The following is a 21,038-nucleotide window of genomic DNA, read 5'->3' on the forward strand; positions in this document are numbered from 1 at the left end:
CAGTTTAAATCTCAATAAAATGAATCCATATAAGCATTATCACAATTACATTCAATCTATAGCATAAATGGAAAAACTAAAAATGTTTAAAAGAAGAAATAGAACAAACAAACACTTTTATAATGCACCCAAAACACTTGAACATTAAAAGAGTTGGTTATAGCCAATTTCAGAATTATAAAGCACTTCCTCTCAGCCAGGGATAAGTTGAGGTAAGTTAGAAATACAGTTAAGGCCCAAAGCATTGCATGTAGGAAATATGTGAAACAGATTTTAAAAATTAGTTGGCCTTCTAAAAAAGTTATAAACATTAGTATAGTACAAGAAAGAACGTGACTTGAGCAGATTATGTTTTGTTCTCTATTGCGTTCAATAAATCATCATCGGTAACATTTCCCCAATCATCCTCATTTTCACTTTCTGAAATTTTACAATAATTTTCACTCTTATTATTATCACTAGTATCTTTTTCAAGTAAGTTAACATAATCTAGCAATTCTTCATCAGTTACATCAAGACCAATATCAACAATATTGTTTGAAACTTCTTTAGGAAAAGGTATCGGAGAAGATTGGTATCCTTGTGATCTACAAACAGGATCAAGGCATTTCTGGTAACAAACTTTAGAATTTAGATCAGCAACATAATAAATATGATTGCTTTTGTGTTGCCGATTAATATTATTACAAAATCGATTTCCAGAAATATTGTATATTATAGTATTACTACAAGGAAAGAAGGTCCACTTGTTAACACAGCCTTTTGTATCATTTGAATTTACAATAGAATTTATGAAATCTTTCAACGAAGGAAATGGAGATTCAAAGCTATCAGTATGAGGAACATTATCGCTAGAAAGTATCGTGTTTAATTCATTTTCTTTTTTTATTCTTGGAGGCATGTCTACTGAAAGAATTTTAATATTTGAATGGAATTTTACGTTCGACACTAGGGAAGCATAGAACACAAGTTCATTGATGTCCTTTTCTGTCGATTTGTATCGTTTCACTGGAGGAATATTTTCCTTTTCTTGAGCATGGTGCCTACAACAAGCAGCTCTTACGTTTCCAAAAGACAAATCGAAATTACAAGTTTCTGATTTCTTTAGGGCAGTAGATTTACCCTTTTTTGTAGACTGAAACAAACGGAAATTTCTATTTCTTGTATATACGCTTTGATCAATAAATGACACAGCTTCACCGTTTGATGTTAGTACTGTAAATTTATTTCCACTGTTATTGCATATGTTTTGGACAAAACCCCCAACTTCATAGTTGTTTCTAAAAACTGCATTCGGAATGTGAAAAATAAGATGACGACTAAATTTAACATCATTCGATGAATCAAGTTCAAGAACATGTTTTCTATCACACTTTATTTTGAAATCTTCAAATAACTGTTGGCAAACAGAATTGATGACTTCGTCAACTAAATCTCCACCATTTATAGATTGATTAAAATTTTTATGATATTCCAAATCAAAGTACAGATGGCATGCGGCATTTTCTTCAATTACTTCATAAAAATGTTTGTCGCTGTTTTTCATTCTTGAATAATAGAACCAGAATTCTTCGTAACTTGACACAATGAATTCTCTTTTTCCTGATGATACATTGTCAGATTTTGGTTCAACTGCAAAAACCCTCAATTCTTCAGACTTAGCGTGAGCATGACGAAAAGCCTCCTTCAATCGAAAATATTTCGACCATGTGGGTGGAGGACATGGCAAGTCAGACAACCTCGGCGCATAAAACTTGTGAATGGGGTTCTCTGTGTATTTTTCAGCCAAACGTTCAACTCTTCTTTGAAATCTCAAAAACTTTTTCTCGCACGCCATCTTAATAACAATTAGTTTACAAAAACGAAATAAATTTAACCATTGAATTTTCTGAAATTAATTCAAAAAATATTTTCCGTGTTTTTAAATTACCGTTTCTCAAATACAACCAACTTCATGGAACATTACCTTCAATTTTCATGAAGAAAATAAATAACAGGATTCCTATCTCACATATGCTATCTCTTAACAAACTTGAACCGTGACAAGATATCTTGATATGGCGTTTTTGAATAATTTACTGGCATTGGCATACGCATCAATTTTTTAAATTTGGGGGATTGCATTACCAAAGCTTGTGTGACACCAAAACCACTGGAAATAAACCAATAAAACACCACACCTGATGGCATGTAGATGGCTACTGGTATCATAACCACAGAAATGCCCCGCAAAAAATTTATCAAATACTTGGATATACCTTCTAAAGGTGTTTTACCATCACCCCTATGTATTTCAATAGTCGCAAGGTTGGCAAATGCCATTAAAACAGGCAAGACAAAATATGGATCCGCAAGACATAAGTTATTGAACCATAAAACGCCTTCTTGACTTAATTCAGTATATGTTTGTACTTGTGTAGCTGATACACTTGTAGTAAATGGTAAAGATAGAGTCATATTTCTGAGTGAAGCAGTCATAGCAAACCATATTGGAAGTTGTACCCAAGGTACTAAATTTCTTCTCAAAGTACCAGGAACTTTATGCTTCTGATACAATTCCTTTTTCCTTTTATGGAAGCTGTTAAAAACATGCATGTCTCGAGTTTTTTTGTCCCATCTATGTTCTTTACCAGCTTCAACCGCCTCTTCATTCAATTGTTTTATAATTTGTTGCAAAACTGGAGCCAGTAGTTTATGTTTCAAATTTTTCTGCATTTGCCATATAAACAAAGGGGCTGTGATTGTCAGTCTCAATGACAGAGTACAAATAACAATAGAGACCCACCAAGGAAGACCAGTTAAGTCATGTACTGTAGTCAAGTATGATTCCGCCATCTTGACTAAACCACTGTCAACAAAGGAACTATAGATAGATTCCCATGTAGTGGGTTCATAATACTTCCCATAATCAGCAGCATAATCCAATGTCTCTGGTGGGTTTGATTGTGAAGATGAGACAAATTGAGTTGTGTGGTATCCAGATCTATTTGATTGCCAAAACCGTCTGTAATGAATTACATGGTGTGGGTTTGAAGCGATTCTTTTAACTGCAACATTAATTAACAAATGCTTCATTCTATTATTACTAAATTACTATACTCAAAACATTACACTAATTCCTGAAAAAAAAAATACAAAATACATATTTAAAGGCAGTGTGAAATAAACTTTTCCTAAATGCCCAATTATCTTACTTGTATTCTAGTTCAGCTTCGAAAGTTTCCAAGACTTATAGCAACCAACACAATTACCTTAACCCATTACAACGGTAATATCTGTATTCTGTACTCAGGAAATCAATGTTGCAGAAATTCAGTCAAAAGTTAATTAAATGCCATTCCATAAATTCAAAAATCAATCAATAACTCAAGAACAAAAACTATGAATCCCAACAAAATAATTGTCTTAATTTGGCAACAGAAATGTTTAATCATGGGTTTACCGTAATGAAAGAGCAGTTCTGAAAGAAAAATATTTAGCTGCACTGCTTTTATTTATAAGCTATCTTTATGCATCCACAATTATATGGCATATCAATTTTGCAATGATTGGATCTTATTTTCATAACACCTCTTTAACCCCTTCAAATGAAAAGACATTTTGAATTCACATTTACATTCTGTACATACATGTATTTCCAGTATGATGAAAAAACGAACTACCAATTATTAACTCAATGATATACCTCATGATGAATGTCTATTGAAAATACAGGACTTTCAGCAAAATTTGACTCATAAGTTTATATTCACTGCAGTCATAGGCCAAGTGCATGTTTAGGCTTTAAAAACGTAAGTCAATGTGCTTTAATAATAATTGATTTGATTCAAAATAGCCAGAAGAAATACTTTTGTAATAGAATTTGTAAGAAAGTTATAGATATGATCTGCAGCACTAAAATCTGTGGCATAAATTGAATTGTGTTTATATTATGCAGTAGTAAGTAGTCCACAGTCTTGTTGTCATGCCCACCACAATATTTCCTGTTTCTTATTTGGTCCACAAACACAAACATCAGTGAAAAAGGAAAATTGACAAGATTTCATTGCATTGCATGATTCTAAAACAGAACATTAGATGTAGTTCAAAGTATTCACCCACTCAGTTTATCTAGTTAGCACAAAATGTTTGACAAGTATTAGAGCTGTAACAATTTCAAAATTTGTTTCTGAGATGTAAGAATGGATAAAAGTATATAAATCGGCTGATACTTTCCAATTTATTAAGCTTGTACACTTTTATCAATTTATCACAACAATTTTATTTTTCATTCAATTCCATACATCAAGGGCATTTTCTCTCTACACTAGATTTTCCAGCTTCTTCGTATTCTTGTTTTGAAATCCACATTTGCTGAAATGTTCCTAAAGAAGCTAAAATAGATCCACCGATCCAAGGTGAAAACTTACGTTCAATAGAATTTGTAGGAGCAATAATTTTTAATTTGGCACTTGGTGGTGTTTTGTTTGACAACTCAGCTGTGAGCCTGTCAGTAAAACCTTGAACTAAAGTATTACCACCAGTTACAATTACACTACTGTAAAGTCCAAGTCGAATATCGACATCACATAATCCTACTGAAGATGATACAACGTGAGGAACGCCAAGCATAGAATTTCCTTGGATAAGTGATGGATCAAAAAGAGCTTCTGCAGCTTTCATACGCTCATGGCCAAAGTCTTGATGATATCCATTTGGGAAGCCATAGTGACATTGAGGCATTCCCATAGCATCTTGCTCAATGTAAGGTGTGTCTAGGAGTTGTAAAACTGATGCAGCAAAGTCCTCAAGAGTGTAATTCATCATGTACTTCTTCCATGATTCTGTAACTTCTGGAAGATCTTTTTTCTTTTCCCAATCTGGTTGACCTCCTTCTTTGGCTTCTTTTTTTGAAGCGATCATGTATGCAGGGATTACATCAATGTTTAAATTTTTCATTACTTCTCTACATTGCATAAGGATGAAATCGCCACCGAGCGGAGATTTTACGATTCCTTGTTTGAGAACATATCCATCGTGTACTGGTACAGCAGTTGTGTGGGTAGAACCGCTATCCAAAACAACCCCAGTTGATCGCCCATTAGCAAATGCTGACAAAACAGGGGATTTGCAAAGAAAAAAGGCAGGTACATTATATTTCTCAAACATTACTTCCGTTAGTTTTTCTCGCTTGTTTCTTGCATTCCAAGCTGGTTCGGAAAATAACACAGGATGTAAGTTAGATTCGCTATGCAAGCCACGTTTGTAAGTATAGTCCAACATAGATTCAAATAAATCCCAATCTTCTATCATTCCATCGAGAACGGGTGTGACAATTTCAGTATCTTTCCTTGGAGTCAACAAAGCACTTGTACCAAAATGCAACTTCTTTGTTGGCTTGGATTCTTCTCCTTCAACTTCCATTTCTTCTATTGCTTGGGATCCAACATGAGTAGGAAACACTGATTTGGGACAATCTTCTCCTGCATACCCAGCACGGACAGAATGTGATCCAATATCAATGACCAATGCACCGACTTCATCTCCACCATATATACCCCCACTCATGGTTTCTATTTATTGAACTATTAACTTACTTAAAAATTAAAATATTCAATGAAACAAATGATAATATGATTATGAGTTTAAAAAGAGATAAGAGAAGAGATTTCTATAGGGAGAAAATACAACAATGTATTCAGCTATATCGGATTTTGAAAATTTCCTTTACCTTCCATAAACTGAAATTCATGAATCCATGACTGAAGGTATCTTGACCTAATGCCACAAATGAAAATATTTGAATTGGTAAAAAAAATGAATGCTAAACCACTAAAGTTACGGATATGCGAAATATATGTGAATACTCCAAAACACAATTGTTAAAAATAAACTCTTTTCTTCTGTTTAATTGCAAAACTTGTTATCACTAAACATCCAAAATGAAGCTTTCAAGAGAGTACGCAGGGTGAAAAAGGCAATTTGGTATGGACAGAAAACGCTGGTTCTATAAATAAAATCGATTTGAAGCTGTTTAATTAGTAATCATGGGAACATGATACGAGTAACTCAGAGCTGAAACACGTAGTGTGTGTGGGGTTCTTATGATAGCAATACCTTCTTTCAACGGGTTGTGTAATCTCTTATGATGGCAATACTTTGCATTATCCGTCTAATACAATAAAAAATAATTGCACTCTTGCATTTTGATGGCTGTTGTACAGTAACAATATGGTCAACGAATAATAATGTCATAAACTAGCTCCGAATTCGTGACCTCCTTAAATGTAAATTTGAATTTCTTGGGCAACAGTTTTATCTATATGAATGGTTGTTTATCATTTTGGTGAAAATTACACAAAAACCCTTAATAGTTAAGACTAATGATACAGTGATAATAGGATTAAAATAGCACCTACAGGCTTTGCATGCCCTAATAAAACTAAATCCATTAGAATTGAGTAAAGGTATTGAAAGTCTGTGCAATTTCCAACACTCAACATAAACAGTTTTCAAAATCCAAACTTGGGAGACCTCTGAATTTTTTGACCAGTTCATGTAGGTATGAGATCTTCTTTTATAACTCTGGAAACATAGTTTTGCAAAATATCAGCAGTATTTTAGATGTAACTGCACGACATGTTATCACAATATCGAAGGGGGAGTTTTTACTGTACAATATGGACATATTTGGGATTGCACAATAATATTCGATTAATTCGAGATTCAATTCAATAAAAATATTTGATTCGACTCAGCAAAATATTCGATTTTGGGGAGCCCTAATAAAGGGTCTGGTATAGTTTAGTACCACATGTACTTCTAGTTGACCTGGCTTAACAATTTTTGCATATGTCAATCCTAACCCCACCTGACTACGTCACCGAAAAATTACGTCATTTCGACGTCACAGTGGCGTAATAAGGCCCACCGAAGTATGCGGATGCTTGTCCAAAACGCAGACAATCACCCGAAATCGAGCAAGCAATTTCTCTCGTTTTCTCGTCACAACGATCACTATAGGAGAGAGATCGCCGACTTCAGCAAGTTCGTTATCGGCAGCGCAGATGTCATTTCGAGCGATCGTAATTCTACTTTGGCAATCTCTATGACGTGATGGTGACGTCGTAGTGACGTAATTTTTGGATGGCATAGTCAGGTGGTGGTTAGGAATAAAATATGCAAAATTCGTTATGCTACGCCCACCGGAAGTACTTGTGGTACTAAACTATACTAGACCCCTAATAAATACACATTTTCAAAACTCTCATTGCATCATTGAATTCTGGAATTCGGGTTCTTCATAATATAATTACAGTTATAATACACAAGCTGACAAGTGTCTGAGTTTCTTTTTAATCCCTTTTTACTGCGAAAATTTTTAAAGATAGATTGTTGCTAATTCCGTGATTATTAAAAAATTAAATTTTTTCACATAACCAGCTAAAATTTCTATAAATATTTTCAAGCAATCAAATACAGAAATACATTTAGACTACTAAAAGGATTTACAGAAAGATTATAGAAAATAATAAAACTTGAAATTCATGGCATTGAAATTTCTTTTTCAGATATAACTTACCGTTCAGCCGTTATTGTCTCATTGTGCCATCTCATATTGATGTGCTGTCATTGGACGTTAAATCTCAAACATTATATCAATTCTCATGAACTCCGGACTTTTAGAAGCTTCCTTAAAAACTCTGGTGTTCAATATTGTATTCACCAACTATCCATTTTGATTTAAAGCTCGGCATTTGGCAATGATTAAGTCGTCCAGTCATCTTATCGGCTTCCCTTTCCCCCGGGATAAACATGAACACGTTAGATATCATCACGCTTTGGATATCATATCCCAAAGCCGAACAACATGTAACATCGCATAAAATAGGCATAAGCAGCTCCCGCCACTAAATTGTCACATGCCAGATTCAAAAATGATTAATTAGCGATAAAAAATGCTTCACAAACATTACCGATAAAACACAATAGAATATTTATTGTAATACAGTTTTTGTAACTTTTTAAATTAATTTGCAATTGTAATATTCAACTAATATAAAGTAATTTTTATTTATATTGCCATTTGTTATGCGTACGATGAGAAGTTGGCAACTGAAAGATGAGATAGGCTATATTTGCGCCACGAAATGAAATTTAAATATCCGGCTCTTATGAGAGCTGCTGATTAAAAAAAGTATGTCATTCACATAATGATGAATTACTTGTTTTTCATTAAATTTAAAACTTGTTGCAAGTTTTTTGAAAATAAGCAAGATATATAGAGACATGTTTTTGAACATTTTCGATAATAGAGGAAACTCGTGAAACGACGAATCAATGCTTATATTGGAAGTGCCATGTCGGACAAATGTTCGCGTGTTCTGAGGTAAAATGAATAAAACACAGGAAAAAGAAATAGATGATGAATTTCATTTGGCGAATAAGCAAAAACAATTGCAAATACCCAAATATGTTTTTGTAAAGGGGAAAAGGTAAATAAAAAATGGGTTTCTGGGTAGGTATCAATAATACCCTCTTCATTGACGCTATTTTTATCTTCATAGATGGTATTTCGTGAGACTGCTTTCACTCTTCTTGTGGATAAATATAAAATCCTCTCTAATATACGCAACTCTCAGCACATGTGGCCATGCTATCCGACAGAAGATAGTAGTTGCCAGATATATGCATTATGAGTTTCCGACATACAAAGTTTTGTCGCCAAATTTTATCCGTTTAAAATAAAATCTTTTGTTGAATATTATTTTATTTATCATATTACTATAAATTCTAATATATTCAAACAATTACATGTAGTATATGAAATCATCTCTACACAACTATAGTAGTTTTCTTGGTACAATCTGACAACTGCCAAGCCATTTCAGCCTTTTTACTTCACGGTCTCGTCTAGGTAGGTCGTGTTTTATTTGCAATATTGTTTTTATTGGTTTCTTTTTGAAATTAGCCATTTGTATTTATATGTAATTAGCACTTTTGTTGAAAAGAATTATTGAAGGTTCAGTAAGTTTTTGTTATGATGCTGAAAAATGTTCCGTTTGGGCAGACTTTGACCCATATTGCAAGATAAATTTCAGGTGCCACAGATTTTAACATTGAGAAATCTAAGGCTTAAGTTATTCAGTATATCTGGTTGATCTCCAGTCTGCTAGTGGGCAAAATACTTACTTTTTGAACTCTGGATAATGAATGTTTCGTGTTATTAGAAAAGGATTTACATATTTATCCCGGGGGAGAGAAAAGTCGATAAGACAGCTTAACCATATGGTGAACCACGGCCTCTCGTCCGGTTATCATTCCATGTTGAATATGGGATTAGTTAGTTCTTTAGAAGCATGGACTTGATGGTTGAGAAAGCCGTAATCAACCAGCGGTTACGTGAACCATTCTACGGCGGTGAGGAGTCTAGCAATTTTCTCGAACATAACTATCCTTGTATGGGATTCGGACATGCGAACCTACGCAGAGGTGCAGTGGCGAGCGTATTCCTAACGCTTAGCAGGATAATCCCCCCGCCACGCTCTGATATATGGTCAAATTAAATGATTTTGAGCTTTAAATAATTTAAAGTATTTTGTTTATGTGTGAAATTTTGGTATTGTGGAAAACTGTTATGTATATATAAAAACAGTTAAGCCCAACCACAGAACCAAGTCTGATTAAACATAAATATCTTTCATTGAGGCAGTTATTGCTTTGGCTCACAGGCTAGTTGTAATTTGACATAGTACTTGTTTAAGTTTATATTATGAAAGCGAAATATACACAACACACAGTGAATCACAGTAACTCACTTTAATTCTTTATTTTTCAGGTGCATACACTAAGCAGTCATGGAGCAGATGACATTACGTGGTACCCTTAAGGGTCACAATGGATGGGTGACTCAAATCGCAACTACTCCGGCTTATCCAGACATGGTTTTATCATCATCTCGGGATAGAAGTATTATATTATGGAAATTAACAAGAGAGGAGGGAAGATATGGTGTACCACAGAGAAGAATGACTGGTCATTCCCACTTTGTTTCTGATATCGTTATCTCATCAGATGGCCAATTCGCTCTTTCTGGATCTTGGGACGGCGAGTTAAGATTGTGGGATCTCACTTTGGGAGTTAGCACTCGTCGCTTTTGTGGACATACTAAAGATGTCCTATCTGTTGCATTTTCCACTGATAACAGGCAAATTGTATCTGCCTCTCGGGATCGCACAATTAAGTTGTGGAATACACTTGGTGTGTGCAAATACACCATAATGGATGATGGACATTCTGATTGGGTCTCCTGCGTCAGATTCTCACCAAATTCAGGCAACCCCGTTATCGTGTCATGTGGATGGGATAAGATGGTTAAAGTTTGGAATTTAACTAATTGCAAACTGAAGACCAACCATTATGGCCACACTGCATTCTGCAATGGCGTTACCGTTTCACCTGATGGATCTCTCTGTGCTTCTGGTGGAAAAGATGGACAAGCTATGCTCTGGGATCTCAACGAAGGAAAACATCTTTATACTCTAAATGGCGATGGTGAAATTCATGCAATGGCTTTCTCACCAAACCGATATTGGCTTGCTGCAGCATGTGGACCTTGCGTCAAAATCTGGGATTTGGAAGGAAAGGTTATCGTTGACGAGCTGAAACCAGAGCTTATCAACATGCCAAACAGCAAAGCTGATCCACCAGAATGTCTTTCACTCGCTTGGTCCTCCGATGGTCAAACCCTTTTTGCTGGTTATGCCGATAACTTGATAAGAGTTTGGCAAGTATCTGTACCAGCACATATTAGTTAGAAGGATCATGATTCTGCATGAATTATTGGAATACTCATTCGACAAAATGAATGGGAATAATGTATAAGAATGTGTTCCATACAAAAATTAAATATTCCAACCAATACTTAGCAGTGTATTCATTCAACTGTGCCATCGGGTAACAGGGGAGTTGAGCAATGAGACGAAGTAGTTGCAAGAGGAGATTTGAGTACAGTGTTTAGCGTAGCATGTAATGCTTGTAACCCAGTTGTGATACTGCTAGTATTTGGCTCATATACATCAGATTTTTATACCACATGCGTCCAGAGATTCTCATACGCGTAAGCCCTTGGCAGTCAACGGAACTCAATATTCTGTAGAAGATACCGTTCGGTGTGCTATATATTTCGTATTAGGAAGGATTCCGCTACTGAAAACCTCTACTAGCTAAAATAGCCAGCATATTAACTAAGCAGAACTTATCGGACTTGTTTTATTCAACCAGGGTCTGTGATGATACACTTTAAACTAGGTACTTTTAACCTGCAATGCGTGTACAGTAAGTTAGTCATAGGTACGAAATTACATATCAAAGGTACACTATTTAAATTTTTGCTTCTGCTAGGTCACACAGCATGCATCTTTCCACTTCTGTGCCTAAACATGCTACAATACTATCATATTCAATCACAGCATTCGGAAACATGTAACCAGCTTCAACGCTGCCATCATATACATAAATAGGGAAGAGAACAATCACAAAAAATTAATTTTAATATAGAATTTATTCATGCTTGAAGACCAGAGTATGTGCGCATGCAATCTGTAGAAACCTGAAGTCTTCACGACTTTGCTGACCACCAGATAGCATCAAACATGTAATCGTCCCAAGAAGCGCAATTTTTAATATTGAAACAAAAATAAATAATAGCCTCCTAGCGACGTATAGTACAGTTTCTGTTCTAAATTTCAAATCCTACAGTTTGCTGTTTTTGTTTAAAAGCTATATATTTCCTGAATAAATAAACAAGCAAATTTTATGTCTGAACAATTCGCAGCTTGTTTATATTATTTATTTGCAGTGGTGGGATTCAGCCGGTTCTATAGAAGCGTATTTTATGAGATCAGCGAACCGGTTGGCATTATTGGTTATTGTCAATGACTTTTTGAAGCAGAACCAGCTGAAAAATATGACTTTTGTGATGGAACCGGCTGATAAAAAATTTGAATCCCATCACCATTTATTTACATTATAAAGTAGAACTTATCATCAATTGTTCTCAGCATATTGTTTACCAATACTGAACACATCGACTTCAGGTTTCACTTTATCATATAGATTGGGAAATGCATTTTCAGTCCCATATTTCTTTCTGCAATTTCTGTACAAAGTTAAATCAAACATTTCCTCAAACTCGTCAAGCTTCATAAATATGTCAGCATAAAGAAATGAATATCCTCCCGAGTCAATGATGAATCTGTGATGAAATGAATAGTTTTGAAACATTTTCGATTTTTAATAGTGAAGTATGACTATTGCGACACATATATGCGGGAAAATTGTCCAGATATTAATTATGCTATGTTTAGCTGCCCTCACCACTAAACCGAATATTTGGCAACGAAGGCAACTCTGCCCTCATAATATATCTATTTCCCTCCATCATCCCAACTGTTCATCAAATTTTATTAGATTCTAACAACATATTGTTTTGCTCTATATTAAACTATACTACATCTAACAATAACTGATAATGAATCAATTTCAATAGAATAAATCCGATATCACGCAAATTAAAACCCCTCTTAAGGATAGAAGATTCAATACCGGGTGAAAAAAAGACAATGATTTTGTTTGGGTTGAGTAAGAAATAGTTACATATATTCAATATGCATTGAAAATAAGAATTAAAGTAAGTCATTCCTTCAAGAGGACCGAGTTAGCTAAATAGCAAGATGATAGCATGGGTTCCCAACTTTTTTTGATACATTTCTTCCTTTGCCTAATTTGGGTCTTTATTCACAAAAACTCTATTTCCAATATTTCATCAATTCTTAACAAGGTCCTTGACTAGTATTAAATGCTCTCCACGCTCCAGCTACTGGAATGTTTTATTTGTTTTTAGGGTTTCCATAAATAGGTATTACAAAAATACTAAATAACTAAACAATATTACAAATACTAAGTAATATTTCTGTATTTCCACCACAAAAACATCAAATTTCCCCCTAGGTTGGAAAACGATGGATTACAGCAATCCATCAGCACAAACATCCCGAATTGGATTTGAACCTGTGCACAATATAACACCATGCCTACATGGAAAGTACATAAATATAATATTAAATCAAGAGATAATGCTACCTTTCCATACTTCTCATTGCATATACCGCATCATAACCTTCTTTTCTTTTTACTTTACCAGGAGTTCCATATACACCCAGATCATAAAACATTCCATAGTCAGTACCAGGACACATTTGTTCAGGTCTGGGTGGCCTCAGCTGTCCATTGTGCTTTCCTGTGATAGGAAAAATGAAAAAAGGACTTCTGGTTATACACCTGCACTTAAAATGACTATTGGACGTATAAACAAAAGAATTTTCTGAATTATGTACGTTGTATTTGTTTGAAGAAATGAATATATACATAAATACTGGATGATGTACATAACTTTTGTGCAAAACATCTTAGATTTCTGAAATTTTTATATACAATCATACAGAAAGCTGCATTTTAGGTATTGAGTAATTTAGGGATGATCTCTATAAGATGAATGAAATAAATAACATAAAAGATTACTTAATTTCAATGACCCATAGAGTCAACGCTGTACTCTGATAAATATAATAAAGTAGGGTTGGGGTTTAAATTATTATTCATAATATTATTTAATATTTTTCATAATAGTACATATAATATCCACTATTGACCTCACAGTATTAAATTATTACCCAACTAAAAACAAATTTCACACAAAATATGCTCTTTCGTGCAGTACAGATTATGGAAGAGGGGAGACTGGATAGTGATCATCTGAACTCCCCATAGTAGGTGCTCGCACAAGGTCACAAACGCTCAACGGAGTCAGTGGCGCTCAAGAATGAATACTGTGATATTGTTGGCAAAATTCATATTACCATAATAAATAACTTTTCAAACCATGCAAATTTCTTACCATGATTGTATATTCTACATGGATATATCAACACTGGATAAGTATCAAATAACTCTTCTGCTTTATTTATAGATTCTTCTAAAACAGTCATTGGTAAAACAATATCTTGAAACACCTGCACAGACACAATCCTAATCATCAAAGGGGACAAAAAGTAAATATGGGTTACTTACATAGTCTGTTGGTTAAATTTCCAACCCTGAGACAACCTAAAGTAGCTTAATACCTAATAGGCTACTTATGCAGAGCTTTGTTCAGAGAGTAAGCTATCATAAAGTGAACGAAAATTTCACACTCTAAATAAAATGAACATATGTTTTCCCCTAAACTTATAAAAAATATACAAGCTGCTCTAGGCCTATGAGAACTTAAATATGAGTAATTTAGCATATAAGATGGCTGCAATGCCAGATAATGGCTGCAACTGCCAGAAACTCAATAAATACAAAAATATGAATTTATGGAAATAGTAATATGATACGATAGTAAAATATACCTGTTTAACAAATGTCATTGCTCTAATTCCAGGCGTTGTCGTAAACTTGAGAAAAGCTGGCTTCGGTGGACACAACCATCCAAGAAATAATCGAAAGATGGGATTGTTACCAAATGGTATCATTGACTCTAAAACCTAAAGCAAAGAAATAACAGAGATTTCGTTACTCAAAACTAGAATTAATAGTAGGCTAATAGTTTGTCAGAATTATAGATTACTCAAAATTGTGCGGTTTAATATCAAAGTATAATGTATATCATATTTCATGCATGAAAATGTAGCTTTTTTCTGATTTTGCTGTGTGTATAACATCTATTCATCTTTAAAAAAATAATAATAAACATCAGTCTAAAGCTCTTAATAAGGACAATATACAATGAATGGTCCTTCATACAAATAGGTAAATATGGATTGCTCACCCAAAATATAGCTCTGTTATGTCGAAGGAGATATTCTCTCAGTGGAATATATTCTTCATTGCATTCATTGTGTGTTTTGTTCAAAAATGTTTCAACATGTTTATAAAACCATGGTTTGTACCATCTATTGAATAAAAGTGTATTCTCATACGGAAGAAAGTAGGTGAACAGCTAAATCCTTTGATTACTCATAAAATCGCAATGCATTTAATTTTCTGTAGTACAGATCAAAATTCATTTAGTTTACATTAAATTATGAAAAAAAAGTTTTATAATATGAGCTAGTTTTTTTGCATATAAACTATCATAATGCTTATCGTCAGTCGTGATAATCAAATTTGATTAAAAGTAGTCTGGAAATAAATTGTAAATACTAAAACTATGTATGCCGGTGATTAGAGTATAGAGACAAAGTTAATAACTCTGTGATCAAAATAAAGTACTGTATTTCGTGATGCACTCTGCATTAACCGGCTCACAGTTTGGGAACCACAGCTGTAATCTAAGAGTGATACGTTTCTAGGAAAATTCGACGTTGGAAATCTTTCTGCATAGGAAAAATCGCCGCAAGAGCATTTTGCTGTAAAACAAGTATTTGTGACAAAAACAGTTAGGTTTCTGAATTACCTTTTTATTAAAAAAGATTCATTATTTAAGAGCATACATATCCTAACCCTATGCGGCAAAATTTCCTACTGCAAAATTGCCGGACACAGAGTGATACATGATCAATTTCATCTGCATATATTGATGAAGCATTTTCCTCACCTCCACTCTGAATAAGGCTCAGTTCAAGCGGCCACTGCACAGAAAACTCAAGAAATATAATATGACCCATATCTAACCTAGATACATGATTTATTTTTCTTCGTTTCTCTGGTGAATCACATTCTGCAAAATTCCCAACCATTATAACAGCTTGATTCTTTGAAAAAACAGTTGCTTCAAGATAATCAGGTAGTTTTGCATCTTTATCATGAGCACCTGAAAATTCCCTCATCTTATCACAGTATTCTTTTTGACCTTTAACCTAAATAAAATGGATGAGTATGAATTAAAGCAATCAAGCAGACGTTATTATTCTGTATAATTTAGATCCAAATTACTGAATAATATGATTGTATGTATACAGCGACATAGTCAGGATCTTGTATTATAGATACAAAGTTATTGCCTACAATTTCGACATCATAATATCATGTCATCAATGCATTTTACAGGATAAATAATTTTCAGTTCGAATCTAGTCGGGGTGTCTTGGTGAGAGTTTCTACTTTGTCTTGAATTGGTCTTATGAGAAATTAGACCGAATCAATATAATGCCAAGAAGGGCACATGTATTCATTTTTACTGAGAACATTAAATCTATTGCAGTTGTTATCTGGCGAATTCTGCATGTCATATGTCGAACAAAAAAAACAGGTTTATTGTTGAAATGCACCATATCGACCCAATGACCTGCTGCCCGCTATGTATGTATCGCTAATGTGTATATAAGTGCCTTCATATTTTATATATGAAAAAGCTAATCAAACAATAACATAGCACCATTCATGAAATATCAGAGAAACTAGCAAGCAAACTCATCTTACTGATATATATTTCATATGAACGTAAGGTTTTACTGGAACAATCCTTAATTCCAATGCCACAAGAAATCCTAAAGTACCATGTGACCATGGTAGACATTGAAAGAGATCAGAATGGTCATCTCGAGTGGCCCGAACAAGTGATCCGTCTGCTAAAACTATGTCAAATGATTCAATTGCCTCCTGTGGAGTATAAAATTTTAATGTTGGTCAATCATTCTGAGCTATAGTTAGTGATTGAATACAAGAATGATTATACTATCTATCTTCAAACTAGCAGTAAATGTAGTCATTAATGTTTCTATGAGATATTTTCATACCTGTAATTGGTATACAAGCAGTGTCTGATACCTAAAAGCTAGTATTTTTGAAAGAATCGGAATTTAATTTCACAATTCTCCTCCATCCACATAGGCCCATGTATTTGAAACATCAAACTGGTTATTTAATCCAATTCCAACCTGTACTGATTAAGGAGTAGGTTGGTAATATTCTATGGTAGTTTCAAGGGTGATTCTAAGAACGTTGCATAAAAAAAATGTAATCAATGCGTAAAATATGTTTAATAAAAACTCTATAAAATTACTAAGACATATTTGATAGAATTTTACAAGTGTTTCGATTGGGAAGTTTTATATTTTGTATATTTATTATTTACCTGATACAATCCAACGCGATGTGAATAAGTTGTCATTCCAACAGCCATGGCCAATCCACCACAAGTTGCATCTGATATTTCCAATGTCACAGCCAGCGTATACCCAAGTGGAATTAAATATTCGGTTATTTCTCCAACAGAAACCTATTAGTGGAAAATATAGTTGAATAACTGAATTTCGGAAGATTTAATTGTTTTCAGCAGTTTTATTGGTTAGGTTTGGTTACTAAAAAGCTGAAACATATTCACATTGCAATGAATATATAGTTGTATAACGTTTAAAGTCTATTTTATTGGCTCTACTCTATCTGCATTCTGACATTTATTTGTGTTGGGCATTAAGGGTATGGAGTAAAAACAGATTTGGATTGAATGACAAAAACACAAATGTTATGTGAAAAAGGCATGACTGTATGATTCTGATAAACTGCAGTGACTTTTGCTAATATTTCAATAATTAGTTAATGGAAAAGCAGAATACAAATGGTAGTGACTCACTACTAGTGAGTGTAATGACAACTCAATAATTCCAGTCATATACAGTGAATGTGATTTAAAAATATTATAGTGCTCACACAAGTTTCTTGGGTCATAAGCTATTTCAGCCTGATACAAAAAAAAACATTTGGAAAAATTTTATTATAACAAAAACGATCAGTGAATTAGCAGTCAAATTTTTACCACCACAATGCTATATATATATATATATATAATATATATAGCTTACACCTAAAAATATTATTATAAAACAATACCATTGGTTCCACACGAACTATCATTCTTTCTTTATCCAAGTCAAGAATATCATAGAGCGGAATTGATACTTGATAACATTCATTCTGTCAAAATATTATTATTAGAACTAGAAGAATATAGGGTGAATATTATAATTCAATCAAAATTACCAATAAAATTCAGGTGGTGAAAATTACAAAAAGAGCAAATAAGAACTATCCGGAGAAAAAAGGTCGTAGCTGTATATTTTGGTGAATGTGTTTAAGAAGGTGCCTAATAGTCCTTAAGTACACCTACGGTAATTTTGACTCTTTACACCAGTGCTTAATTCCAGTAGGCTTATTAAACACAGACAAATCATGGCATAATTACAGAAAATTATGCCTTCATTCGTCCTGATTGCTTTTACAAATAGGTTAACAAGTTTACAAATAACTGGTAACTGAAAAGATGGGATATTGAAAAAGCTTGATAACCAATACCGGTATATTGGACTTCAAATTTACAAAAAGTGACTAAAGGATAAATTAATTCAACCATATTGCCTACTTTTCTGAAAAATGTTGTAGAAAGACTCAGCCAATTCGGTCTTGCTGTACACATTCGAGGTCTATTAGCCACAGGTAGTTCATTCCAATGCCTTACCTAAGCATCATACAAAAAAAAAATAGAAGAACAATTTTGAAAGTGACAAATCTTATCAATTAAAATTTTTTGTGATGTTCTTATAAGACAAAAATCAGTAACTAACAGTGATTTTGCTGTGAGTATATTGAAATATTACACTATTGCGTCAATTGGGTTCATTGTCATCATTGAAATACAATGTCAACTTTGATACTGATATACAGACAGACAGATGAATTAAATCTTGTCATAGGCCTATTTGGGCTTATGCTCCTGCTACTTTTGTTCTCCCATTAAAAAGTATGTGAAGCAACGGAATGAAATTGAATTCCTGATTTACAAAATAATGAATTACAGAAATTTCGCTTGTGATAATGAGCAACATGATATAATACCTTTTTCTGGATAGATTTGACTCTGGTATCGTGATTCTCTGGAGCATAAAATAACTTTTGATGAACCAATCTCTGTAATTTGAAAATTGAATCGAAGAGAAAACTGGCAGGAAGACAAAACAATACAATGACGAGACCCCTGTGTTCTTCTAACCATGATATTATCCACTTCTTCACCTATGAACATTAGAATTAGACCAAGACTAATAATTTGAAAAAATATTTCTGTAAATTACACATTTATGCTATAATATAGACCAGGGGTCGGCAACCTTTTGTCGCACGTGGGCCAAAATTAAAGGTTGCAAGTCATTGTCGGGCTGCACATATTTTTAGAAAGTTGAAAACCGAACAGATGATACTTTTTATAATTAAAATCAAGCAGTGATACATTGCGTTGCATCTCAAAAAATTCCATTTGAATATTTTCTGCACCATTGAATCGTTTGCACTTAGCATCACCTTTTCTGCTTTTGTTGCCATTTGTCTAATTATAATTAAATTATAGGCTAATTAAACGAGTAATTGTGAATTTTATACTTGTTAGATTATAATATAATTTAGTTTACACGCGTCTCGCAATAAATTCGGTTACGTAAAAAATATAATCGTCAAAACAGCTGCTTTGTTACTATAATTCAGTGAAGCGTCGCAGGCCGGATTATATTACTGCGGCCTGCGGGTCGTAGGTTGCCAACCCCTGATATAGACAGTCTGACAAACATAGCTTCATTGGTACCGGTATGCTCCAACATTAGCACAAATTAAAAGAAGCCTTTAATGCTGGGGTGGGCAGGGTTTTTGGACCGGGGGCGAAAAGTTTTGCACATCTAGACTGACGGGCAAAATTTGGTTTTAGCTTTGTGGTGACGGATCAGTTGGATCAGATTGAATTACCCAACTGGCCGGATTTGGCCCACAGGCCATAGTTTGCCCATGTCTGCTCTAATTTAACATAAGCAACACTGCATTTTGTTTGTCAGCCATTTCAGCATTTAGTATTATGTTGTTTCGTTTTATCAATGACAAAAATATAAGTGATCGATTTAAATAAATACCTTTGTTGTAAAATCCATAATGTAAACAAAGGATCTGCTAAAACCGGTATGTTAGTCGGTGGCTAAAACAGATATCCAATCTCAAATTTGTACCAGACGCGTGAACAAGTGAATGTCACATAGTCAAATACTCTTCAACCATCGATCTTGCTAAATGTAGACAGCTCGCAAGTCTACAAATTGTAAGTAAGTAAGGTAAGTCTGTAAGTGTTGAATCGTCCAGCCTGTAGTTCCCACAATTTCAACCACATTGAAGCTAGCTGTGATTCACCTATATAGTACCGGTATATTGTATTTTTTTTTTTTTTTTTTTTAAATGGATCCACAATGTGGATTATTCAATATGTAAATAATAAATAAATGCAATATAAATAAAAGATATATTGTAGCCTTTAAATCTCTGACTGGTGTGTTTAAGGGTACATCAATATCGTACTGACTTTGCAAGAATTGTAATCTATTGAACAATGTCGATTTCGGTACACTTGCAATGCCGACACCTTGCGCCGTGTGCACCACCGTATGATGAGAAAGTGCGTAAATAAGGTACGGTAGTCATCGCCGTGCGCACTTTTTGCCTAACGGTTTCTTCACAAATGACTAAAGTGGACAAGTAACGGTAATGCTTTGAACTAGGCACTAAACAAGTTACAACCACAGACGTTAGGTATATAATGGCTCTGATACAAGTTACAACCGATCACAAAAGTTACGTCTGTCGTCATCTGCATATTCATTCTGGAGCTCGACTTAGTTCTGGAATGTTTTCATCCAAACTTCCTTCTGTAGGTACGGTACTAGGCTATTTTTTACCTTCACGATCGTTTTCTCAATAATTTGCGCCCGACTTCGAATTCACAGAAATATCATCTCCGAATCTGTTAATAATAAGTTTTGATCTCGCTTCAAAATTTAACATGTGATTCTCATCTACTGATCTTACATCGCAACAACCGCGCCCAAAAGACAGTCTTCTTCAAGTTTTATCCTCTTGTTATTAGTTTTTTTAACAGTAGGACAAGCAGCAATGTAAGGAACAGCTTGCCTGCATTCATCTGCGGAGAAGCTGGCACACTTACAGTTAAGTAAACAAGCGGTTGAGGAGACAAATAGAATTCAGCTAAA

The 21,038-nt window shown here is 34.1% G+C and overlaps 5 protein-coding genes across 7 annotated transcripts; 1 reads left to right on the forward strand and 4 right to left on the reverse strand.

Moving 5' to 3' along the window:
* Positions 1–55: 55 nt before the first annotated feature.
* On the reverse strand, positions 56–1,848 carry LOC120347022 (DNA-directed primase/polymerase protein-like). Its single transcript, XM_039416828.2, has one exon. It carries the CDS (start codon positions 1,835–1,837, stop codon positions 347–349), a length of 1,491 nt encoding a protein of 496 aa, XP_039272762.2. The 5' UTR covers positions 1,838–1,848; the 3' UTR covers positions 56–346.
* Positions 1,849–1,884: 36 nt separating this feature from the next.
* On the reverse strand, positions 1,885–4,083 carry LOC120347027 (cytochrome c oxidase assembly protein COX18, mitochondrial-like). Its single transcript, XM_039416836.2, has one exon. The coding sequence runs from the start codon at positions 3,073–3,075 to the stop codon at positions 2,017–2,019; it is 1,059 nt and encodes a 352-aa protein (XP_039272770.2). The 5' UTR covers positions 3,076–4,083; the 3' UTR covers positions 1,885–2,016.
* A 153-nt stretch (positions 4,084–4,236) lies between these two features.
* LOC120347024 (actin-like protein 6B) lies at positions 4,237–7,901 on the reverse strand. Of its 3 annotated transcripts, none has more exons than XM_039416831.2 (2): positions 7,562–7,901; positions 4,237–5,757 (listed from the first exon to the last, which is right to left on the reverse strand). In XM_039416831.2, the coding sequence occupies exon 2, from the start codon at positions 5,545–5,547 to the stop codon at positions 4,285–4,287; it is 1,263 nt and encodes a 420-aa protein (XP_039272765.1). In that variant the 5' UTR covers positions 5,548–5,757; positions 7,562–7,901; the 3' UTR covers positions 4,237–4,284. The 3 variants fall into 3 exon arrangements, with proteins under 3 accessions (XP_039272765.1, XP_077973697.1, XP_039272764.1); XM_078117571.1 differs by having other exon boundaries at positions 4,237–5,986; XM_039416830.2 differs by having other exon boundaries at positions 4,237–6,564.
* Positions 7,902–8,769: 868 nt separating this feature from the next.
* On the forward strand, positions 8,770–10,902 carry LOC120347283 (small ribosomal subunit protein RACK1-like). Its single transcript, XM_039417188.2, has 2 exons — positions 8,770–8,896; positions 9,818–10,902. The coding sequence occupies exon 2, from the start codon at positions 9,837–9,839 to the stop codon at positions 10,794–10,796; it is 960 nt and encodes a 319-aa protein (XP_039273122.1). The 5' UTR covers positions 8,770–8,896; positions 9,818–9,836; the 3' UTR covers positions 10,797–10,902.
* Positions 10,903–11,511: 609 nt separating this feature from the next.
* LOC120348047 (delta(24)-sterol reductase-like) lies at positions 11,512–20,205 on the reverse strand. The gene is made up of 12 exons (XM_078118066.1): positions 19,914–20,205; positions 18,856–19,032; positions 18,383–18,478; positions 17,854–17,937; positions 17,099–17,242; positions 16,444–16,623; positions 15,697–15,881; positions 14,852–14,975; positions 14,433–14,567; positions 13,937–14,051; positions 13,123–13,279; positions 11,512–12,235 (listed from the first exon to the last, which is right to left on the reverse strand). The coding sequence occupies exons 1-12, from the start codon at positions 19,929–19,931 to the stop codon at positions 12,028–12,030; spliced, it is 1,623 nt and encodes a 540-aa protein (XP_077974192.1). The 5' UTR covers positions 19,932–20,205; the 3' UTR covers positions 11,512–12,027.
* Positions 20,206–21,038: the final 833 nt, after the last annotated feature.

The sequence above is a fragment of the Styela clava genome, chromosome 11, assembly GCF_964204865.1.
Source record: "Styela clava chromosome 11, kaStyClav1.hap1.2, whole genome shotgun sequence".
Taxonomy (NCBI): domain Eukaryota; kingdom Metazoa; phylum Chordata; class Ascidiacea; order Stolidobranchia; family Styelidae; genus Styela; species Styela clava.